Consider the following 21,045-nt stretch of genomic DNA (forward strand, 5'->3'; position numbering starts at 1 on the left):
AACTTCTGGTGGTGATGAGTGTGTTCATTATCTTACTGTGGTGATGGCTTCCAGGTGTGTACTTATGTCAGAACTTACCTGACAGTACACTTTAAATATGTACAGTGTAAATATGTACAGTTTATGGTAATCAATTATATTTCAGTAAAGATAGTTGCCATACTCATTTTATGAAGCTAGCCTAACTTTGACATGAAAACCTTGTGAAGACTCCACAAGAAAAGCATCATTCACATAGATGTAAAAATCCTAAACAAAATACTAACACATTGAATACAGCAATATAAAAAGGACACTGTGTTGTAGCGTGGTGGGTTTACACCAGGAATTCTGTTGGGTTTAAAATTAGAAAATCAATCAATATATTTTGCCATATTAACAGGTTAAAGAAAAATTGAATGGTCTTTTCCATAGGAAAAAAGCATTGGTTTAAACTTACGCATTTATGATTTTTTTAAAGTCTAGAAAAACAGAGAGAAGTTTTCTTAAACTGATAAAAGTATATACAAAAGATCACCAGACATTAAAAAGCAGTAATAGGATTATTGTCTAACCCCATACACAAAAGTAAATTTGAAATGGATCAAAGACCCGAATGTAAGTCATGAAACCATAAAACTCTTTGAAGAAAACATGGACAAAAATCTTTTGAATATAAACATGAGCAACTTTTTCCTGAACGCATCTCCTCAGGCAAAGGAAACAAAATAAAAAATGAACAAATGGGACTACATCAAGCTAAAAAGCTGTTGTACAGCAAAGGACACCATCAGCAGAACAAAAAGGCATCCTACAGTATGGGAGAATATATTTGTAAATGACATATCCAACAAGGGGTTAACATCCAAAATATATAAAGAACGCACATGCCTCAACAACCAAAAAGCAAATAACCAAAAAGCAAATGAGAAAATGGGCAGAGGATATGAATAGACACTTCTCCAAAGAAGAAATTCAGATGGCCAACAGGCACATAAAAACATTCTCCATATCGCTAATTATCAGAGAAATGCAAATTAAAACCACAATGAGATATCACCTCACACCAGTTAGGATGGCCAACATCCAAAAGACAAACAATAACATAACAAATGTTGGCGAGGATGTGGAGAAAGGGGAACCCTCCTATGCTGCTGGTGGGAATGTAAATTAGTTTAACCATTGTGGAAAGCAGTATGGAGGTTCCTCAAAAAACTAAAAATAGAAATACCATTTGACCCAGAAATTCCACTCCCAGGAATTTACCCTAAGAATGCAGGAGCCCAGTTTGAAAAAGACATATGCACTCCTATGTTTATCGCAGCACTATTTACAATAGCCAAGAAATGGAAGCAACCTAAGTGTCCATCAGTAGATGAATGGATAAAGAAGATGTGGTACATATACACAATAGAATATTATTCAGCCATAAGAAGAAAACAAATCCCACCATTTGCAACATGGATGGAGCTAGAGGGTATTATGCTCAGTGAAAATAAGCCAAACACAAGTACCAGATGATTTCCCTCATTTGTGGGGCATAAGATCAAAGCAAAAACTGAAGGAAAAAAACAGCAGCAGACTCACAGAACCCAAGAATGGACTAACAGTTACCAAAGGGAAAGGGACTGGGAAGGATGGGTGGGAAGGGAGGGATAAGGGGAATAAGGTGCATTATGATTAATACACATAATGTAGATGGGGGCACTGGGATGGCAGTACAGCACAGACAAGACAAGTAGTGACTCTGTAGCATTTTACTACACTGATGGACAGTGACTGTAATGGGGTATGTGGTGGGGACTTGATAATGGGGGGAATCTAGTAACCACAATGTTGCTCATGTGATGATATATTAATGATACCAAAAGAAAAAAAAGAAAAGAAAAGAAAATTATAATGAAGTGTAAAAAAAAGGTAGTAATAATGAAAGTCCTATTTGCTAACAAACTGACTGGAGCCTGAAGTGCCACCACGGAGCGGTGGAAAGAGCATTGCCTGGGCATGGAGGTCTGGGCAGACAGCTTGGGCCGCTGGTTGCTGGGATTTGCATCACCCTGTTCTGGACCCTCATGTCTTCATTAACGGACTGGATGAGTGATGTTTAAGACACTACCACTCTTATGCTTTCCCCCCACTAAACACACACAGCACACATGCACAATTCAGGTATGTCATTTTAAAAATAAAACACCTTTGAGAATAATTGGACTGAGATCTGAAGAAGCTGCCATTTGAGGGTAGATTTGTCTACTGGCCACACCATCAGGGAAGATGGCAAATGCCTTGGCCATTTACTATTTTTGCTAGCATTGCCTGTTTTTATTAATCCTTCAATTTGTGTACATTTGTACACAGAATGTACAACTTCGAATTTTCAAGAATTGATTTGTGAAGAAAAATAACCAATGTTGATGCAAATCAGTATTTCAGGACCCACCCCCCCCTTTTTTTTCAAATTACTCCTGTAATTTATTTTTTAAAAAAATCTGTTTCATGAGATTGGAGATAGATGTAAAGGAGTTGGGGAAAGAAAGGCCTGTGAACAACTGGGCTAGAAGGCCTTTTGTGGAAAAGCTCATCTCCTAACTTTTGAAGACAGAGGTGGCTGACAGTGATGTGAGGCATCATAGAGCACCCTGTCCTCCGTTCACTCTGTCTAAAGACATGTCATTAGCTGCTATTTTGCTGAAGGTAGCAATTCTCAAAGTATATTCACATTCTAAAGATGTGAGCAGAATTTGGGAGGAAGGTTCTTTGTTCTATATGACACAAATTTGGTGAAACGGTGTTAAATTCTCTTTACCACAGTTCTTACAGCTGTTAAATGTAATTGTTTTTCTAAAATGGACAGTTTAGTATTTAACCCTTCAAGGATCTTTGTTTCTTGGCCATCTTTAGGAATAGCTGGCTAATGCACCACCTCAGAGAAAACTACATTTAGGTGGGATTCCAGAAAGTACTATCAAACTGACTTTAACCTAATAAGGAACTAGTTTGCCTCATGCAACAAAAAGTCTTTGGTATAGATTGTCCAGCTGGTACAGAACCTAAATGATATCTTGGAACCAGGTTTCTTCTCTTTTCTTGTTCTGGCATCCATAGCACGTAGTTTCACCTCACAGTCCCAGGATGGCTGCTGGGCCACCAGTCATCATAATTACATTTTAGGCAGAAAGAATGGGGGAGAGTAAAATGCAAAGGACTACTTCACTGAGGCTTTGCCTTTCTCTCTGATGACCTTGACAGAGAGTTCTGCTCACATTATTGTCTAGAATGGCCTAGATGAGGAGATAAGGGTTTCAGCTTTCTGGCTATTATATTTGAGGACCTCAAAGGAAAAGAGTGGGTTGGCTTTATTTTTAATCTTAGTAAAAGAGTTCCCCTGACCACCAGGTCTCCTGTAATTCCTGGCTCTTGGTTCTGCAGGTGCTACGCATGATGGTTGGAGTGAATATCTCAGATGAGCAGCTGGGCAGCATTGCAGACAGGACCATCCAGGAGGCTGATCAGGATGGGGACAGTGCCATATCTTTCACAGAATTTGTTAAGGTCAGTCAGCCTCCTCTTGGTTTGAAAGTTAAATTCTGCACAGGAGGGAAGGGAAAAAACACTCAGATGAAGCTTGGGATGTATGTCTCCTGTTGTGACTTTATAACCAATACTAGGATTTTTTTCCAGGTTTTGGAGAAGGTGGATGTAGAACAAAAAATGAGCATCCGATTTCTTCACTAAAGGACTGAGACCAAACTATTCCTTGCTTTCTAGTATTTAAGAACTGGAACTTGAGAGTCCTCTTGTCCATCAGCCCCACGTCAACCCCGTCATCCCCTTCTCCCCAAGTACTACTGCTATTGCATGACAACCCCAACTATGTTCTGTCGACACAAACCTGCCTTTGGTGTATAAACAGGGCATTACAGAATGGTACACCCAGTCTCTTTCTGTTTGGTGTCATTCGCTGGTTATCCCATATCTAAATATCATCTCCCGCTATTCTCCTGCTGAATGCCACACATCCATCCAGACCAAGAAAGCAATCATGCCAAGAACCAGCCAGCAAAGCTCTTCCCTTGGCTGTGGACTGTGGCCAGGCTGCCTTCCCCCCAGCAAGGCTTTGGCATGCTCCTTCATCCTTTTTTTATGTCCTTTGCTTCCTACTTCTCTTCACCCAACATACCATTCACTTAGTTTTCTAGTCTCCCTGCTTTTTATTAAGCTTCAGTCCCCTCTCTTCTACCTGGCATGCCAGGCTATGCCCATTAAATGTATTTCTGACTTTGCAGGATAGTTCAGTGGTCTGGCAGTTTTTATCTACCTTTACTCTTGAATGGGTCTCTGAGTGTTGCCTCTCCAGGAGCTTTTTGGTAACCAGCACTTCTCTCAGAAGAATGTGACCGTCTCTTGGTTCCCTGCACTCTGCTCTGTCATTGAAAGGCTATTGGTCAAAGCTGTTCTTAAAAGGTAGTTGCCTTGGTCAGAGGTGTAGAGCCACATCTTCCGGTGGCTTGCCCAGCTTGCTCTACCTCTGGCCTCTGATTCTTAACATATAATAAACCTATGTGGCTGCTTTTGTTAATACATTGACTCTTCAGAAAATAGCCATATGCCTATAGGTTTGCCTGGTTTTGGAACACTGTCACCACCTGAATGGTTGCTCTGACAATATTGGGGCCTTTTTCATGGCTTTTTAAACAAGGAGGCTGGTCACTCTGAAAACTTTGTGTATTCCCACCTTTGTAGCGTGGTTTATGCCTCAGTATTACATGCCCGGGAATGTTTTTTACGTCACATTTCCAAGTAGAAAGATTAGTGTTATGGAAGTGCCTAACTTAACCCAGCCCAAGATATTTAAAGATTGTCCTCAGTGTCCTGAAGTTTTGCACAAAATTCTCTATGAGTTCTAAACATGGTAGATATTAATGCTGGAAGCCATAGTCAGCTCCTAATACAGGTCCAAAGCATTGAATGTATTGTATCATTAGCTGCCTGGTTACACTGACTTCTAGCTCCTTTCACAGACAACTATTAATCCCTTAGAAATAAGGGGTTGGGCATTGGTGGCACTACCCAACGTGACATTACAGGCCTTTGCACAAGCCAGGGCAACTTCTCTGCCGAAGCCAGCTTACTGTAGACCTCACTCAGTCAGGCTGTTGTCATCCTAACATCTGTCTTTATGAGTCTCTTTATCCATATATCTGCCCTTGGCTGATTCTCTCTAATTCATTGCTTGCCTGCTTGTTTCCTAACTTTGGAAGGCTGTCCAAGAGGTATTCACAATACTTTAGGAAGGAAATGGCTTTAAAAAAAAACTGCTGCAAAGGGAATGGGGAGAATGGGTAACAGAGGAGTGACCAGACTGATGACTCAAGTTAAAAGACTTAAAGACTGAGGAATTCTTGAAGAAGTATCAGTCTGACTTTGTGATCAAGTGATGTAATATAGGAATTGTATAAAAGGGAAGAATTGTCTGACACTGATCTGTTTAGAGAGGTACTTCAGAGGCTCCTTGACTTGCATATTTAAAGTTCCTAAGATTATGGCTTTTTTCTCCTTTGGCTGTATTTCAAACTGTTTTAATCCACGGTTGTGCCTTATTGTTCCATCAAAATTGTATTCTTCAATCCATCAATAAATACTTGTGGTTAAAGAAAATAAGTGTTGATTTTGTCCATGTGTCTTACAAGAATTTTACATAACTCAATCCCCCTCTTCAAGTTTGATATCACAGTGTCTCCTTTACTCAGTTTTGTGTCTGTGCTGTCAAATTCAGGTCTATTCTGCTGCTGCCTGGACATATGAGGTGCACCATCATTCATCTAGGGGCCAGCACCATATGCCTCTGGGCACAGCTTTGTCAGCCTTGGCCATTCCTTTTCTTTTCTTGACTTCCTGGCTTCTTAAATGTAGAAAAGGCCTAAAAATGGGGTTGTACTTGTCTGTTGCTTGTTATTAAGCTGTTCTTCCCCTCATGCATGTGCAGCCTCAATGACAGGTTGCACCCAGCTGTTATGTGGCATTTTGCATCTTCAAGCTTCTGTGACTCCTTAGTCTGTGTAGGGTGTAAGTATCTCTTATTTTCAGATTAGTGGCATGCCACAGACTCAAAGCAGTAATAGCTGGAATCAGTCATATAAACTCCAACATGATGCCCTCTTCTCCTTTTCCCATCCCTCTGCCTCAAAAGTCCATTCAAAATGACTTGCTTGTGTGTTTCAGCTTTACTTCACTTTTAGTCTAATTTTAAGATTTGGAGAAGGTAAAAGATAGATGCAGTCAGTTTTGGAGGAACCATGGCCACAGGTATACCAATCTGTGACTAAAATGTAACTGATACTGTAAAACAAAAATTATAAAAACATGACAACACTATATGCAGTTTTAGGAGAACCCCTTAGCCAATTTTATTTCCTTTATTCCCTTCTGGTCTATCCATGCATTTGAACAAAAATGGAACATAACATGAGATTATATCAATTGTAAAAAATTAACAGATTGTAATATTTCTCCATATTGTTATCAGTTCTTCCTAGTTTACATTAATGGCTACATAATATGTTACCAACTTGATGTAATATTTAACCATTGACCTTGTTTGCTTGTTTCTAACTTTGTTATAAATGATACAATGAATGCTTTTCTGTACATAACTTTTCTTTTGAAACAATTTACACGAGTGGGATTACTAATCAAAGATTGGGCATATACTTATCCTTTTGAGAGGCTTCAAAAGAAATGAATGTCAAATTGCCACAAGTAATCAAATTATACTTCTTTACCTTCAGTATTCTTAGAATATTCTTTATGGTCATTTATTTTTTCAAATTGATTTTAGAATCATGTGAAGTTTTGTATTTAAAACACTTTTTAGAATATTGTATTGTTTGGCACTTAAAGCAGGTATTTACTGCAGAGATGCCTCAGAAAGGACTATCTTTACAAACTGGATTTCTTAGGCTACAAACCATATATTTATCCTGTTCCCTAAACACTTGAGAGTAAAATTGCTCAGAAAGAAGTCGTCATCACTGAACTGAAATTCCCTAAATTCACATTACTTTGGCTAACTTTGAGTCAACAAGCAATTCAAACTAAAGATGACTGGGATTTGCCAATACAGATCAGTGTAACATCTATTTGAGTTGAAAGTACAATTTAGGGGTTTCTTTTTCTTTTCCTTTCTGGGAGGGAGCAAATAGCAATGAAGAGTCTCATGTCTTTTAAGATGGGGTAACTGCCCTAAATCTTTACCTGAGGTATAAGCCAATCGAAGACTTGGTCTTCTCTATACTCTTCAGTTTTCTAAGCAGGAGAGGCTGATCTTTCATCAAAACTAGCAGAACTGTTTATTTGGAAACATGGTCCTGACACTTCCCACCATCCTTTGCAGTCTATTCAAGAACTGAGCCAGGTAGGTGAATTGTTACATCTAGTACCTGAATGAAATAATAACTAGTTATTTTATGAAATAAAATGCCTGGAGAAATAATTAATCAAAGAGGTCCTTTTGGCTGCTACAATACATAGCAAGCACCATTAACCAGAATTTCAGTTTTAGTCACAAGAAAATCCCTTACTCCCTAAAACACACATATATGATTTCTGTAGAAACAACTCTAAAGTTCTAATAAACTGGTGATTTGGTCATTCAGCCCCTAACAAATTGGAATAGTTATATTAATGGAGACATTGCTAGAAATGGGTATGCTGACAACAAAGCTGACAAGGGAGGAGATCATACGAAAAACCAAATAGCTCAGTGGACATTCCAGTATAGACCAAATCCTAAGCATCTCATTAACTCTGAAGGCATCACAAGATGAGTTTACAGAAAAGACCTCAAGTCAAGAAAATGTCTAAAATATGCTGGTGTTTATAGGTGTAAACTTTAAGTAAAATGGAAATTTACTTAAGGTAAACATCCCTGATACTATAAAAAAAAAAATTTAGTGTTACTACATGTTACTCAGGATGCCCCTGGATCTATGTAACTTAATACTATGTGTCCCTATTGAGGCAGTGAATAGATGTCACATCTTTTTCCTTATTATTTTGGAAAAAGAAATGGTTGATGGTGACTCAAATGGTGACATGGCTAGAGGATTACATCTGCAAACAACTTTATGGACTGTGGGAGAAAAATCATTGTTCTCTACAGTGTTCAAATTCTTGAGGGAGGGTATGGTCTTTTCTCTGCCAACAGTGGAATAGCTAATTTCTAACCATTATTAATGTATCCTCTGCAGCACATCATTTGGAAAGCTGCTGTGGAGACTTAAATTATTTTATGAAAAATTTCCTCAGAACTAAATAAATTTCTGAATAAAACTTTAAATTGTATCAGATGAATGGCTAAATTTTAATGTATTTTGTGCTACCTTCTACCTCTTCCTGGCAGAGGTGGTGCCAGAACCACAAACCTGGGAGATAGCATACAATCTGTGTTTACAAAAGAAGACTGCATTTTGTGAACTCCTCTCCTGCGGCCATGTGATCAGGGGCAATTCTGGTAGCTCTGTAATCATGGAGATACAGATATTGGGGATGGTTAGAGAATAAATAGAGGCAAATACTAGCAAAGTTTGCAAAAGGGAAAAGAGCAGATTTCAGAAATGATCCACTCATCTATTTGACATTATTCCCAAGCAGAAATTTAGGACAGGTCATGGTTTGTGAAGACATGGAAAAGAATTTGATAATCACCAAGATGCTTATGTGTTTGACAAAGAAGTATGCCAAATTACTCTTCTTTCACTTATTTCAAAGCCTTATTAAATTTGTATGTCAGATTAATGAGATAGGTACAGTATTGTTGAATTCAGTGAAGCATATGGCTAGGTCTCATTTATATGGTTGAGATGGAGAAAATTGAGTTGAATTATAGTTTTTGTATTTTGTGAAAATTAGTAAAAGGAAATCTCACCAAATGGAATTGGGAGGCCAGGAGGGGGACTTCTTTCACGCTACCACTAGTAGTCAGTTGCAGACCCAACTGGAAGAGAGATCTTGCCAGTGTATTCCACTATGGATACTACTTTGCCACCGAGGCAGGAAGAAGATTTTTCTCCGCTCCCAGCAACAGTCCAGCCAATGAGAGACTATCACAACTCAGCCAATTAGAAGCCGTGTACTTCAAACTCCCAGTTTACTTCAATGGATTTTTTTATTTGAAACAGTCTCGACTAGTGACTAGCAGTTATCAAACGGAACAGGTAAGGGAGGCTGAGTGGAGAGGAAGGGAGAAAGGGATTAAGGGGCATTATGATCAGCACACATAATGTAAGGGGTCATGGAGAAGACAGTAGAGCACAGAGAAGACAAATAGTGACGCCATAGCACCTTACTACGCTGATGGACAGTGACTGTAGTGGGGTGGGGTGGGGGGGAACGCAATAATATGGGTGTAGTAACCACAGTGTTGCTCATGTGAAACCTTCAAAAGACTGTATATATATATATACATCAATGATACTTTAATTAAAAAAGAAACAGCCCCTCCCAACTCCGTCCTTCTGTAAAAGACTTTCTCTCTTTTGTTCTCTGGACTCGCCTATGGTTTTGTTGTAGCTTGCATGTCCTGAATTTTAATACTCTGCTATTCTCAAATCAACCCATTTTTGCCAGTAAGATAACTGACAGTTTTAATTTTAAAGATAACAATTTGAAGATGGTAGTTGAATAACCACACACCAAGATCTAAAAGACCAGTATCAACAGTCTCAGAAAAGAGGAACAAAATTTGAGGAATCACACTTCCAAATTCCAAACCTCACGACAACACTGGTGTAAGGATAGACTATAGAACAATGGCTTAGAATTATGAGTCCAGAAATAAACTCACATTTATGGTCAATTGATCTTTGACAAGGATGCCAAAACAATCCAATGGAGGAAAACAATAGGTTTTTGTGGTGCAACTGAGGCAATTGGATGTCTTCATGCAAAAGAATGAAGTTGCATCCTCACACCCCTACTGTAAGGCTGGAGGCTCAGAGGAAGGGGTGAGCCTGCTGGACAAGCTCAGGCCTCACCAAACAAGGCGAAGAAACCAACAGATTCTGATCTGACAACATTCCAGAGTCTGATAGGACAACATTCCTAACTAGAGCCCTCCCCCAAGCTAGAAGAGTAGTGGTAACATTCCAGTACCTGGCTAAAGGCCAATGAGAGACCCCCACGTACCCTAGGCGAGCCAACCCCCGTGCCACTGTATACCTGTGCTCTCCCTCACCCTACCTTCTTTAAAAACTCGCTGCCTGCCCTACTGAGAGTGACATCCCCGGCCTGTGATAGCCAGACCTGGGAACACCACCAGGCATTGCGCTCAAACAAACTGCCTGGCCCTTTGTTGCCTCTCGTTGCCTCCTTATTTCAGCTAGAATTTATCTTAAATTTGGTGCCGAAATCCCGGGAAGCAGTGTGAGCACGGAGACCTGACCGGCCACTGGTGGCCCTGCCCCCTCCTTCCCCAACCCAGGACCTCAGCCTGCTCTCCATTGCATGGACTATTTTCTGGTGAATCCCTCAGTTTCCCCTGGTCTGTTTCCCTTCCTAACACTGTTTTACCTGGTCCGTTAGAAATCATAGCTACATCCAGGTTGAGGCATCCAGTCCCTTGGGCATCCAGCCCACCATCTGCGGGCATCCGGCCCACCCCTGGCCCTGTGGTGTGGGAGATGTCCCTAACCCAGTCTCCATGTCTGCGTGCATCTGGCCCACCGCTGGCCCTGCAATGTGGGAGACATCCCTCACCCAGGCTCCCAGGACATCTCCCCTGACTTGGCATGCTTGGGACACTGGGCGCTCCTTTTAGCGGGATTAGTTGGGGGGTGGCGCAGACATGGGGAACCAGCCCTCAAAAGCAGAGGCTCAGACCCCGCTGCGGTATCCCATTTCTAATCTGGTTACTCTATATTTGTCCCAGGAAATTCACAAATGGAAGCTAGTCTTTCTTTGCTCTGAGACCGGGCCTCAGTATCCCTTGGACAATCAATCTCGCTGGCCCCCTGAGGGAACTTTCAATTTTGGCCTCCTCACCAACTTGACTAATTATTGCCACCGGAGTGGAGAGTAGGGTGAAATCCCATATGTACAGGCTTTTTGGACTTTGTGCTCCCACCCAGATCTTTACGTTAAGTGTTCAACGACTCAGGATCTCCTGGCCCCATCTCCAGTTAAGGATTGTCAGCCTCTTACTCTGCCCAGTCCTTCTTCCTTTTCAGATCCGCTGGAGGACCTTAGTCTCCCACCTCTCTCAGCTCGCTACCCCCACCCTCTCCATCACCATCTTTAAGTTCTTTGTCCTCCCCTTGTGTCGCTGCCTTCTTAAACTCCTACATCCTCAAGCACGCCACCTTCCTGCTCCTCTCCTCTTCTGGTAGCTGCACCACCCCCTCCCACCCTTCCGCCTTCACCACCCTCTTCCTCCACAGGAACACGCTCCTCCCGCCCTCCAGTTCCAGAAGCCAGGGACCAGAAGCTAAAAAAAAAGAAAGCAATTAAATATCAGCAACTCAAATCTTTATATCAGTTTGTCTGTCTGTGTATATGTTTTTATATGAAAAGTGTTGCTAACTGTAGTTGTTATGTCTCAGTTTGTATGCTTGAGTGTCTAAGTGTGTAAATGAAAAATATTTTCCTACCTCCGGATGGTATTAATAAAAATTGATTTAAAAACTAGTGCTTGTAAAAATTGGGCATTCTAGAACTCCCAGAAAATCTAATAAAAAATATTCAACATTAATGCTAATTTAAGTTTAACTGAAACAGATATGTCCTTATAGTTATCAGCTGCCAAAGTTTACTTAAAGTCATGTAAGTTGATGTTATCTGTTAAACATTTCAAGAAGATGCTTAAAGAAAAGCTTGACATTATCTAATGTTTGGTGAAAGTTTTGTAAGTAATCTAGCATGGTTGCTAAAAATAAGTAAACAAGTGTAGAAAATAAACATCTTAATAATAATACTGTATTAATGTATAACAGTGTATATATATGCAAACAACCTGAGAATTTTTGTGGCAAGCAAAATTCTTAAAGTTTACTAAGTTATATAGACATATTTTGTGCCTAATGAGAAATTGTGCTGTAAAGCACATTTCCAGAAATGATAATATACGTTCATAGATGTATCAATCTGAAGAATGATAATGTAACAGTTTACAGTAGCCTATTTTTCAGTGTTCACTGAAGATTAAAGTAATAGTTTTAAGTTCTAATTAAAACTACTTAAAGTAATAAGGAAAACATTTCTGCATGCTAAAGAATGTGTCTTTTGATAAAAGAAAGTAACTTTGTCTAAAGTACAGCTGTTTATTTAGAGGGAAAAATCTAAATGTAAAAAGGTTGTAAAAAGTTTGTAGAAGAATTTAATATAGTTATGCTATATAAAATTAAAGCAAATGAGTCTCAGTATCAAGTACATAGCAAAATTAGAATTTTGTTTTCAGTTAAAAAGACAAAGTTTTCTTAACTGTTAGTCTGCTCTTAATATTGAAAGATTGTAAAGGGTTCTTCTAATTGTTTCATCAAAGCAGTTTCTTATGCTTAAAGTCTCAGTGAGTTGTCGGAGTCTTTAAGAAAATGAGATCTTAATATTAAAAGGACTAAAAGCTAAACATTGCTAACAACAGTGTAACCTTCTTTATTTGCCTTTGAGATATTTTGTTGTAATTTTGGTTAAATGGATAAGTATTTCTTCATAGCAACCTATAATCCTATTTAAGCAAGTGCCAAAAAAACTTTCTTCTAACAACTTCCCAAAATCAAATTCAAAAAGGTACTTTTACCTCTAGTTAACTCTGATATGTTCCAGAGGGCCCCTGGAACATGTCAGAGGAACTTTTTCTCATTGGAGAAAGTATTTGGCTAATTTAGCTTATTTACCTGATATATAATTACCTGCTTAATTACCTGGAAAGCACTATCACAGAGAATGAAGCTAAACTTTGTTACTGAATGTTTTGTGTTACAGAAATATCCAAATTTCCTTATGACAACTGTCTTACAGTAAGCTCTCATCAGATCTTTAACCATTGTCATTTGTAAGTCTTTTGTCATCTATACTCACTGTTTTATTACTCCTAAACTAGTAAAAAACTAGATTTCAGCAGAGCAGGTATTAGTTACATAGGATTAAGTAAACTAAGGAAGATGATTTTGTGGCTTTTTGTTTCAAATGTTGTTGATATAGTGTTTTAAGCTTTTCCTCTTAAGCTGACAACAGTGTAGTAAATGACTGCCTTTATAAGCAGAATTGAAACTTTCTTTCTCTCTACTTGATCCCTCCAGAATTTAAAAACTCTCAGTAACTATTTTTATATTTCATGGCAGTATGTTTATTTGTACAAGTTCAATAAGAATCTGCTTTCCTTGTACAAGGACCAATTAAAAACAATGGTTATATTACCAAGGCTTTGACTGGAACGTCATACCTGAGAGACACGTGTGTAAAGTCAGATATGAACAGACAGCTTTAAGGAACTAAGATTGACTATAAAACTGGCCTGGTACCTTGCTTACAGAGTTCCCAGCAGCCTTACCAGGTGAGTAAAGAAGGCCACTTCCTGGCAAGTGCAGGAACCTCAGGAATGCCTTAGAAACCTCAAAAAGAGAGGAATTCACCCAAATGTACAGGTACTGCAGGCACAACCTGATGGCAAGTCTGGCTTGGCTGTCTGGCCTCAAGAGGCATTTAAAAGTTCAATCTGAAATTCCTGATGAAAAGTTCCAGCAAAGCACATTTAAAAAATTCCATGTAATCAATTACTCTTCTTGCTGCACTTATGCAGATAATCAGGCCAACTGTTAATTATTTTCTTAATTTAGCTACTTCTAATAAAAATGAGGGTGATTTTAGAGAAAAGTATTGTTTCAGTAATGCAGTCTTATCTATACTAAATCCTAATACTAGTCATTGAGATGTAGACTCGATCCAGAATTCTAGTTTCCCCATGATACCTGGCTATGATTCTCAATTAGACTCTTCATATTTCTAGTTCTCATATTCAGCCATGCATTCTTAATCTCATCAAGTTTGTCCTTCCAGAATAGAAAATCCAACTCCAGATGTTGCTATTTAACCTAATAACAGAATTTGTTCTATCTTACCTAGAAGCCACAAAATTGCAAATAGTAATAGAAATGAAACCCAGAATAGAAGCGCTAAAATTCCGAGGCCCTCTCAACTGACCAGTGATGGAAACCTAGCTGCACCCTTTACTGCATCCCCTCTCAGCATGAAGCATCCAGAGCAGTCATCACCCTCTTTCCCTAGCAGCAGCTAGGGTCTCCATCTGTAGAGGAGAAAATGAGACAGGAACCATAGGCTTAGACAGAATAAGGTGAAAGCCTCTGGAAAAAGCAAGGCAGGATATTTGCAGTCAGAGCAATGTAACTACATGCTAGGAAATTGAACCCGCAATGCCCCTTGTCAGCCAGAGTAGCCAGATCAAGTCGTTGCCTGTTATGACCAAAAGGCTGGAGGCTCCAGGGAAAGGGGTGAGCCTGCTGGACAAGCTCAGGCCTCACCAAACAAGGTGAAGAGACCAACAGGTTCTGGTCTGACAACATTCCAGAGTCTGATAGACTAACTAGAGCCCTCCCCCAAGCTAGAAGAGTAGTGGTAACATTCCAGTACCTGGCTAAAGGCCAATGAGAGACCCCCACATACCCTAGGCAAGCCAATCCCCATGCCACTGTATACCTTTGCTCTCCCTCCCCCTGCCTTCTTTAAAAACTCGCTGCCTGCCATGCTGAGTGTGACTTCTCCGGCCTGTGATAGCCAGACCTGGGAACATCACCCAGGAATTACGCTCAAATAAACTGCCTGGCCCTTTGTTGTCTCTTGTCGCCTGCTTATTTTGGCTAGAATTTATCTTACACCTACCACATACAAAAAATAATTAAAAATGTATAAAAGACCTAAATGTAAGAGCTAAAACTATAAAACTTACAGGAAAAAAAAGCATGAATTTTCATGACTTTGGATTAGGCAATGGCTTCTTAGATATGACACCAAAAGCACAAATAACAAGCTAAAAAGTAAACTGGACATCATCAAAATTTTAAATTTTCATGGTTCAAAGGACACCATCAAGAAAGTGAAAAGGGAATCACGGGAAGATTGCAGCATGAGTAGTTCAGAGGAAATCTCCTCCTCAAAACATATATATTTATGAAAATACAATAAATACAACTATTCCTAAAGAGACACCAGTGGATGCAGTACAACAGCAAGGATACACCTACATCTGAGAGAACTCAGCATCACATGAAGGGGGTAAGATACAAGCCATGGCCAGGTGGGACCCAAAAGCTCCTCCATCCCAAACCCCGGCAGGAAGAAAGGAGTCAGAACGGGGAGGGAGTGAAAGCCCAGAACTGCTGAACAACCAGCTCTAGAAATCCAAACCTGGAATGCACACACAAGGTGCATGGGGTGCTGGATATTAGAGAAACGGAAAAGCAAAACCTGTGGGCAGGTCCCCGCAACCGGTGCCCCTGAGACAAAAGAAAAGCAAGTGCTTTCTGCTTAAAGAGACAGGGACCTCATAGCTGGATGAAGTTCCAGCCAGCAGCTGGGAATCTCAGAGAAACTTAGGCGCCCTAAACCCCGGGGAGGCAGTACAGCTCTGAAGCCCCCCACGGCACTAAGCAGCCTGCCAGTCATTCCTCCAACTGGTGTGGACCCTGACACACCAGCCCAGTAGCAGGAGAGTGGCAGCGTGAGCCAGGGGCGAAGGCACCGGAAGGGACCAGGAGCAGATCCATACGCCAACGGCACCAGAGGAGACCAGGAGAGGCTTGTGCAAGCCTGCTGCAGTGTGACCAAACAGCCCGGGTGTGGCTGGCGCACACCAGCAGCAGGGGAGCCAGAGGAGCCTGGTAGAGGCCCGTACGCAACTGCAGCAGAGCCAGAGGGAGCAGGCACGATCCCAGCAGCTGACTGGAATCCCAGAGCAAGGCACAGCCACCCGGGACAGACCCAAAGGCCACTGTTGACACAGAGCTGCCTGGCAGGGTCGCTGCTAGCACAGAGGAGCACACCTGGCGAGCTTGCCTCTCTCCGCAGGGCTGTGCGCTGCTCTGATGGACACCCCGCTTAGGGAACTAACCTGGTGGATACTCCAGGAGTGTGGGTAACTGACACAGGCAGCGGAGAAGGGCAAGGCATCCAGCAAGCAGGAAAGGACTTTGTTCTCCCAGCTGACACACCCACAACCTGCCTACAGCCACTGCTATCACCATGAAAAGGCACAAAAATTTGGTCCAGTCCAAGATACTTCAAACAACACCTGAGAAAGGATCTGCAGAGGCAGACCTAACCAATGTCCCTGAAAAAGAATTCAATATAAAAATCATAAACATGCTGACAGAGCTGCAGAGAAATATGCAAGAGCTAAGAGATGAAGTCTGGAGGGAGATTACAGACGTCCGAAGGGAGATTACAGACATCCAGAGGGAGATTACAGAAGTGAAACAAACTCTGGAAGGATTAATAAGCAGAATGGACAAGATGCAAGAGGCCATTGATGGAATAGAAACCAGAGAACAGGAATGCATAGAAGCTGATGCAGAGAGAGATAAAAGGATCTCCAGGAATGAAACAATATTAAGAGAACTGTGTGACCAATCCAAAAGGAACAATATCCGCATTATAGGGGTACCAGAAGAAGAAGAAGAGAGAGAAAGGGATAGAAAGTGTCTTTGAAGATATAATTGCTGAGAACTTCCCCAAACTGGGAGAGGAAATAGTTGCTCAGACTATGGAGGCACACAAAACTCCCGAGAGACGGGATCCAAAGAGGACAACACCAAGACACATAATAATTAAAATGGCAAAGATCTAGGACAAGGACAGAGTATTAAAGGCAGCCAGAGAGAGAAAAAGGTCACCTACAAAGGAAAACCCATCAGGCTATCATCAGACTTCTCAGCAGAAACCTTACAGGCCAGAAGAGAATGGCATGATATATTTAATGCAATGAAACAGAGGAACCTTGAACCAAGGATACTGTATCCTGCATGATTATCATTTAAATATGACAGATGGATTAAACAATTCCCAGACAAGCAAAAGCTGAAGAAATTTGCCTCCCACAAACCACCTCTACAGGGTATCTTAGAGGGACTGCTCTAGATAGGAGCACTCCTAAAAAGAGCACAGAACAAAACACACAACATATGAAGAATGGAGGAGGAGGAAAAAGAAGGGAAAGAAATAATCATCAGACTGTGTTTATAACAGCTCAATAAGTGAGTGAGGTCAGACAGTAAGGTAGTAAACAAGCTAACCTTGAACCTTTGGTAACCACAAATCTAAAGCCTGCAATGGCAATAAGCACATATCTTTCAATAATCACCCTAAATGTAAATGGACTGAATGCACCAATCAAAAGACACAGAGTAATAGAATGGATAAAAAAGCAAGACCCATCTACATGCTGCTTACAAAAGACTCACCTCAAACCCAAAGACATGCAAAGATTGAAAGTCAAGGGATGAAGAAAGATATTTCATGCAAACAACAGAGAGAAAAAAAGCAGGTGTTGCAATACTAGTATCAGACAAAATAGACTTCAAAATAGAGAAAGTAACAAAAGATAAAGAAGGACATTACATAATGATAAAGGGCTCAGTCCAACAAGAGGATATAACCATTATAAACATATATGCACCCAATACAGGAGCACCAATATATGTGAAACAAATACTAACAGAATTAAAGGAGGAAATAGAATGCAATGCATTCATTTTGGGAGACATTAAGACACCACTCACTCCAAAGGACAGATCCACTAGACAGAAAATAAGTAAGGACACAGAGGCACTGAACAACACACTAGAACAGATGGACCTAATAGACATCTATAGAACTCTATATCCAAAAGCAACAGGATACACATTCTTCTCAAGTGCACATGGAACATTCTCCAGAATAGACCACATACTAGGCCACAAAAAGAACCTCAGTAAATTCAAAAGATTGAAATCCTACCAACCAACTTTTCAGACCACAGAGGTATAAAACTAGAAATAAATTGTACAAAGAAAGCAAAAAGGCTTACAAACACATGGAAGCTTAACAACATGCTCCTAAATAATCAATGGATCAATGACCAAATTAAAATGGAGATCCAACAATGTATGGAAACAAATGACAACAACAACACAAAGCATCAACTTCTGTGGGACGCAGCAAAAGCAGTCTTAATAGCAAAGTATATAGCAATCCAGGCATATTTAAAGAAAGAAGAACAATCCCAAATGAATAGTCTAATGTCACAATTATCAAAATTGGAAAAAGAAGAACAAATGAGGCCTAAGGTCAGTAGACAGAGGAACATAATAAAGATCAGAGAAGAAATAAATAAAATTGAGAAGAATAAAACAATAGAAAAAATCAATGAAACCAAGAGCTGGTTCTCAAGAAAATAAAATAGATTAGCCTCTAGCCAGACTTATTAAGAGAAAAAGAGAATCAACACACATCAACAGAATCAGAAACGAGAAAGGAAAAATCACGACAGACCCCAAAGAAATAAAAAGAATTATTAGAGAATACTATGAAAACCTATTTGCTAACAAGCTGGAAAACCTAGGAGAAATGGACAACTTCCTAGAAAAATACAATCTTCCAAGACTGACCCAGAAAGAAACAGAAAATCTAAACAGACCAATCACCAGCAATGAAATTGAATCAGTAATCAAAAAACTACCCAAGAACAAAACCCCGGGCCAGATGGATTTACCTCGGAATTTTATCAGACACACAGAGAAGACATAACACCCATTCTCCTTAAAGTTTTCCAAAAAATAGAAGAGGAGGCAATACTCCCAAACTCATTCTATGAAGCCAACATCACCCTAATACCAAAACCAGGCAAAGACCCCACCAAAAAAGAAAACTACAGACCAATATCCCTGATGAATGTAGATGCAAAAATACTCAACAAAATATTAGCATACCAAATTCAAAAATACATCAAGAGGATCATACACCATGACCAAGTGGGATTCATCCCAGGGATGCAAGGATGGTACAACATTAAAAAATCCAACATCATCAAAAAGAAAGACAAAAACCACATGATCATCTCCATAGATGCTGAAAAAGCATTTGACAAAATTCAACATCCATTCATGATAAAAAAACTCTCAACAAAATGGGCATAGAGGGCAAGTACGTCAACATAATAAAGGCCATACATGTTCAAACCACAGCTAACATCATACTGAACAGTGAGAGGCTGAAACTTTTTCCTCTGAGATCGGGAACAAGACAGGGATGCCCACTCTCCCCACTGTTATTCAACGTGATACTGGAGGTCCTAGCCACAGCAATCAGACAAAACAAAGAAATACAAGGAATCCAGATTGGTAAAGAAGAAGTTAAACTGTCACTATTTGCGATGACATGATACTGTACATAAAAAACCCTAAAGACTCCACTGCAAAACTACTAGAACTAATATCAAAATTCAGCAAAGTTGCAGGATAGAAAATTAACACACAGAAATCTGTACTTTTCCTATACACTAACAATGAACTAATAGAAAGAGAAATCAGGAAAAACAATTCAATTCACAATTGCATAAAAAAGAATAAAATAGCTAGGAAAAAACCTAATCAAGAAAGTGAAAGACCTATACCCTGAAAACTACAAGACACTCTTAAGAGAAATTAAAGAGGTCACAACAAATGGAAACTCATCCCATGCTTCTGGCTAGATCGTCAAAATGGCCATCCTGCCCAAAGCAATGTACATATTCGGTGCAATCCCTATCAAATTACCAACAGCATTCTTCAATGAACTGGAACAAATAGTTCAAAAATTCATATGGAACCATCAAAGACCCCGAATAGCCAAAGCAATCCTGAGAAGGAAGAATAAAGTGGGGGGATCTCACTCCCCAACTTCAAGCTCTACTGCAAAGCCACAGTAATGAAGACAATTTGGTGCTGGCACAAGAACAGAGCCACAGACCAGTGGAACAGATTAGAGACTCCAGACTTTAACCCAAACATATATGGCCGATTAATATATGATAAAGGAGCCATGGACATACAATGGGGAAATGACTGTCTCTTCAACAGATGGTGCTGGCAAAACTGGACAGCTACATGTAAGAGAATGAAACTGGATCACTGTCTAACCCCATACACAAAAGTAAATTCGAAATGGATCAAAGACCTGAATGTAAGTCATGAAACCATAAAACTCTTAGGAAAAAAACACAGGCAAAAATCTCATGGACATAAGCATGAGTGACTTCTTCATGAACATATCTCCCCAGGCAAGGGAAACAAAGGCAAAAATGAACAAGTGGGACTATATCAAGCTAAAGAGCTTCTGTAGAGCAAAGGACACCATCAATAGAACAAAAAGGTATCCTACAGTATGGGAGAATATATTCATAAATGACAGATCCGATAAAGGATTGACATCCAAAATATATAAAGAGCTCACACACCTCAACAAACAAAAAGCAAATAATCCAATTAAAAAATGGGCAGAGGAGCTGAATAGACAGTTCTCTAAAGAAGAAATCCAGATGGCCAACAGGCACATGAAAAGATGCTCCACATCACTAATCATCAGAGAAATGCAAATTAAAACCACAATGAGATATCACCTCACACCAGTAAGGATCGCCATCATCGAAAAGACAAACAGCAACAAATGTTGGTGAGGTTGTGGAGAAAGGGGAACCCTCCCACACTGCTGGTGGGAATGTAAATTAGTTCAACCATTGTGGAAAACAGTATGGAGGTTCCTCAGAATGCTCAAAATAGAAATACCATTTGACCCAGGAATTCCACTTCTAGGAATTTACCCCAAGAATTCAGCACTCCAGTTTGAAAAAGTCAGATACACCCCTATGTTTATCACTGCACTATTTACAATAGCCTAGATATGGAAGCAACCTAAATGTCCATCAGTAGATGAATGGATAAAGAAGAGGTGGTACATATACACAATTGAATATTATGCAGCCATCAGAAAAAAACAGATCCTACCATTTGCAACACCATGAATGGAGCTAGTGGGTATTATGCTCAG

General features: G+C 40.0%; 1 protein-coding gene across 2 annotated transcripts in view; it reads left to right on the forward strand.

Moving 5' to 3' along the window:
• Positions 1–5,640, forward strand: part of CHP1 (calcineurin like EF-hand protein 1) — a 36,904-nt gene extending 31,264 nt beyond the window's left edge. For both annotated transcript variants that reach the window (XM_037018847.2, XM_017681123.3), the window contains 2 exons: positions 3,409–3,531; positions 3,661–5,640. In XM_037018847.2, the coding sequence (XP_036874742.1) occupies positions 3,409–3,531; positions 3,661–3,714 (177 nt within the window). In that variant the 3' untranslated portion in view covers positions 3,715–5,640. The remainder of the gene's footprint in view (positions 1–3,408; positions 3,532–3,660) is intronic.
• The last annotated feature ends 15,405 nt before the right edge of the window (positions 5,641–21,045 follow it).

The sequence above is a fragment of the Manis javanica genome, chromosome 8 (assembly GCF_040802235.1).
Source record: "Manis javanica isolate MJ-LG chromosome 8, MJ_LKY, whole genome shotgun sequence".
Taxonomy (NCBI): Eukaryota; Metazoa; Chordata; class Mammalia; order Pholidota; family Manidae; genus Manis; species Manis javanica.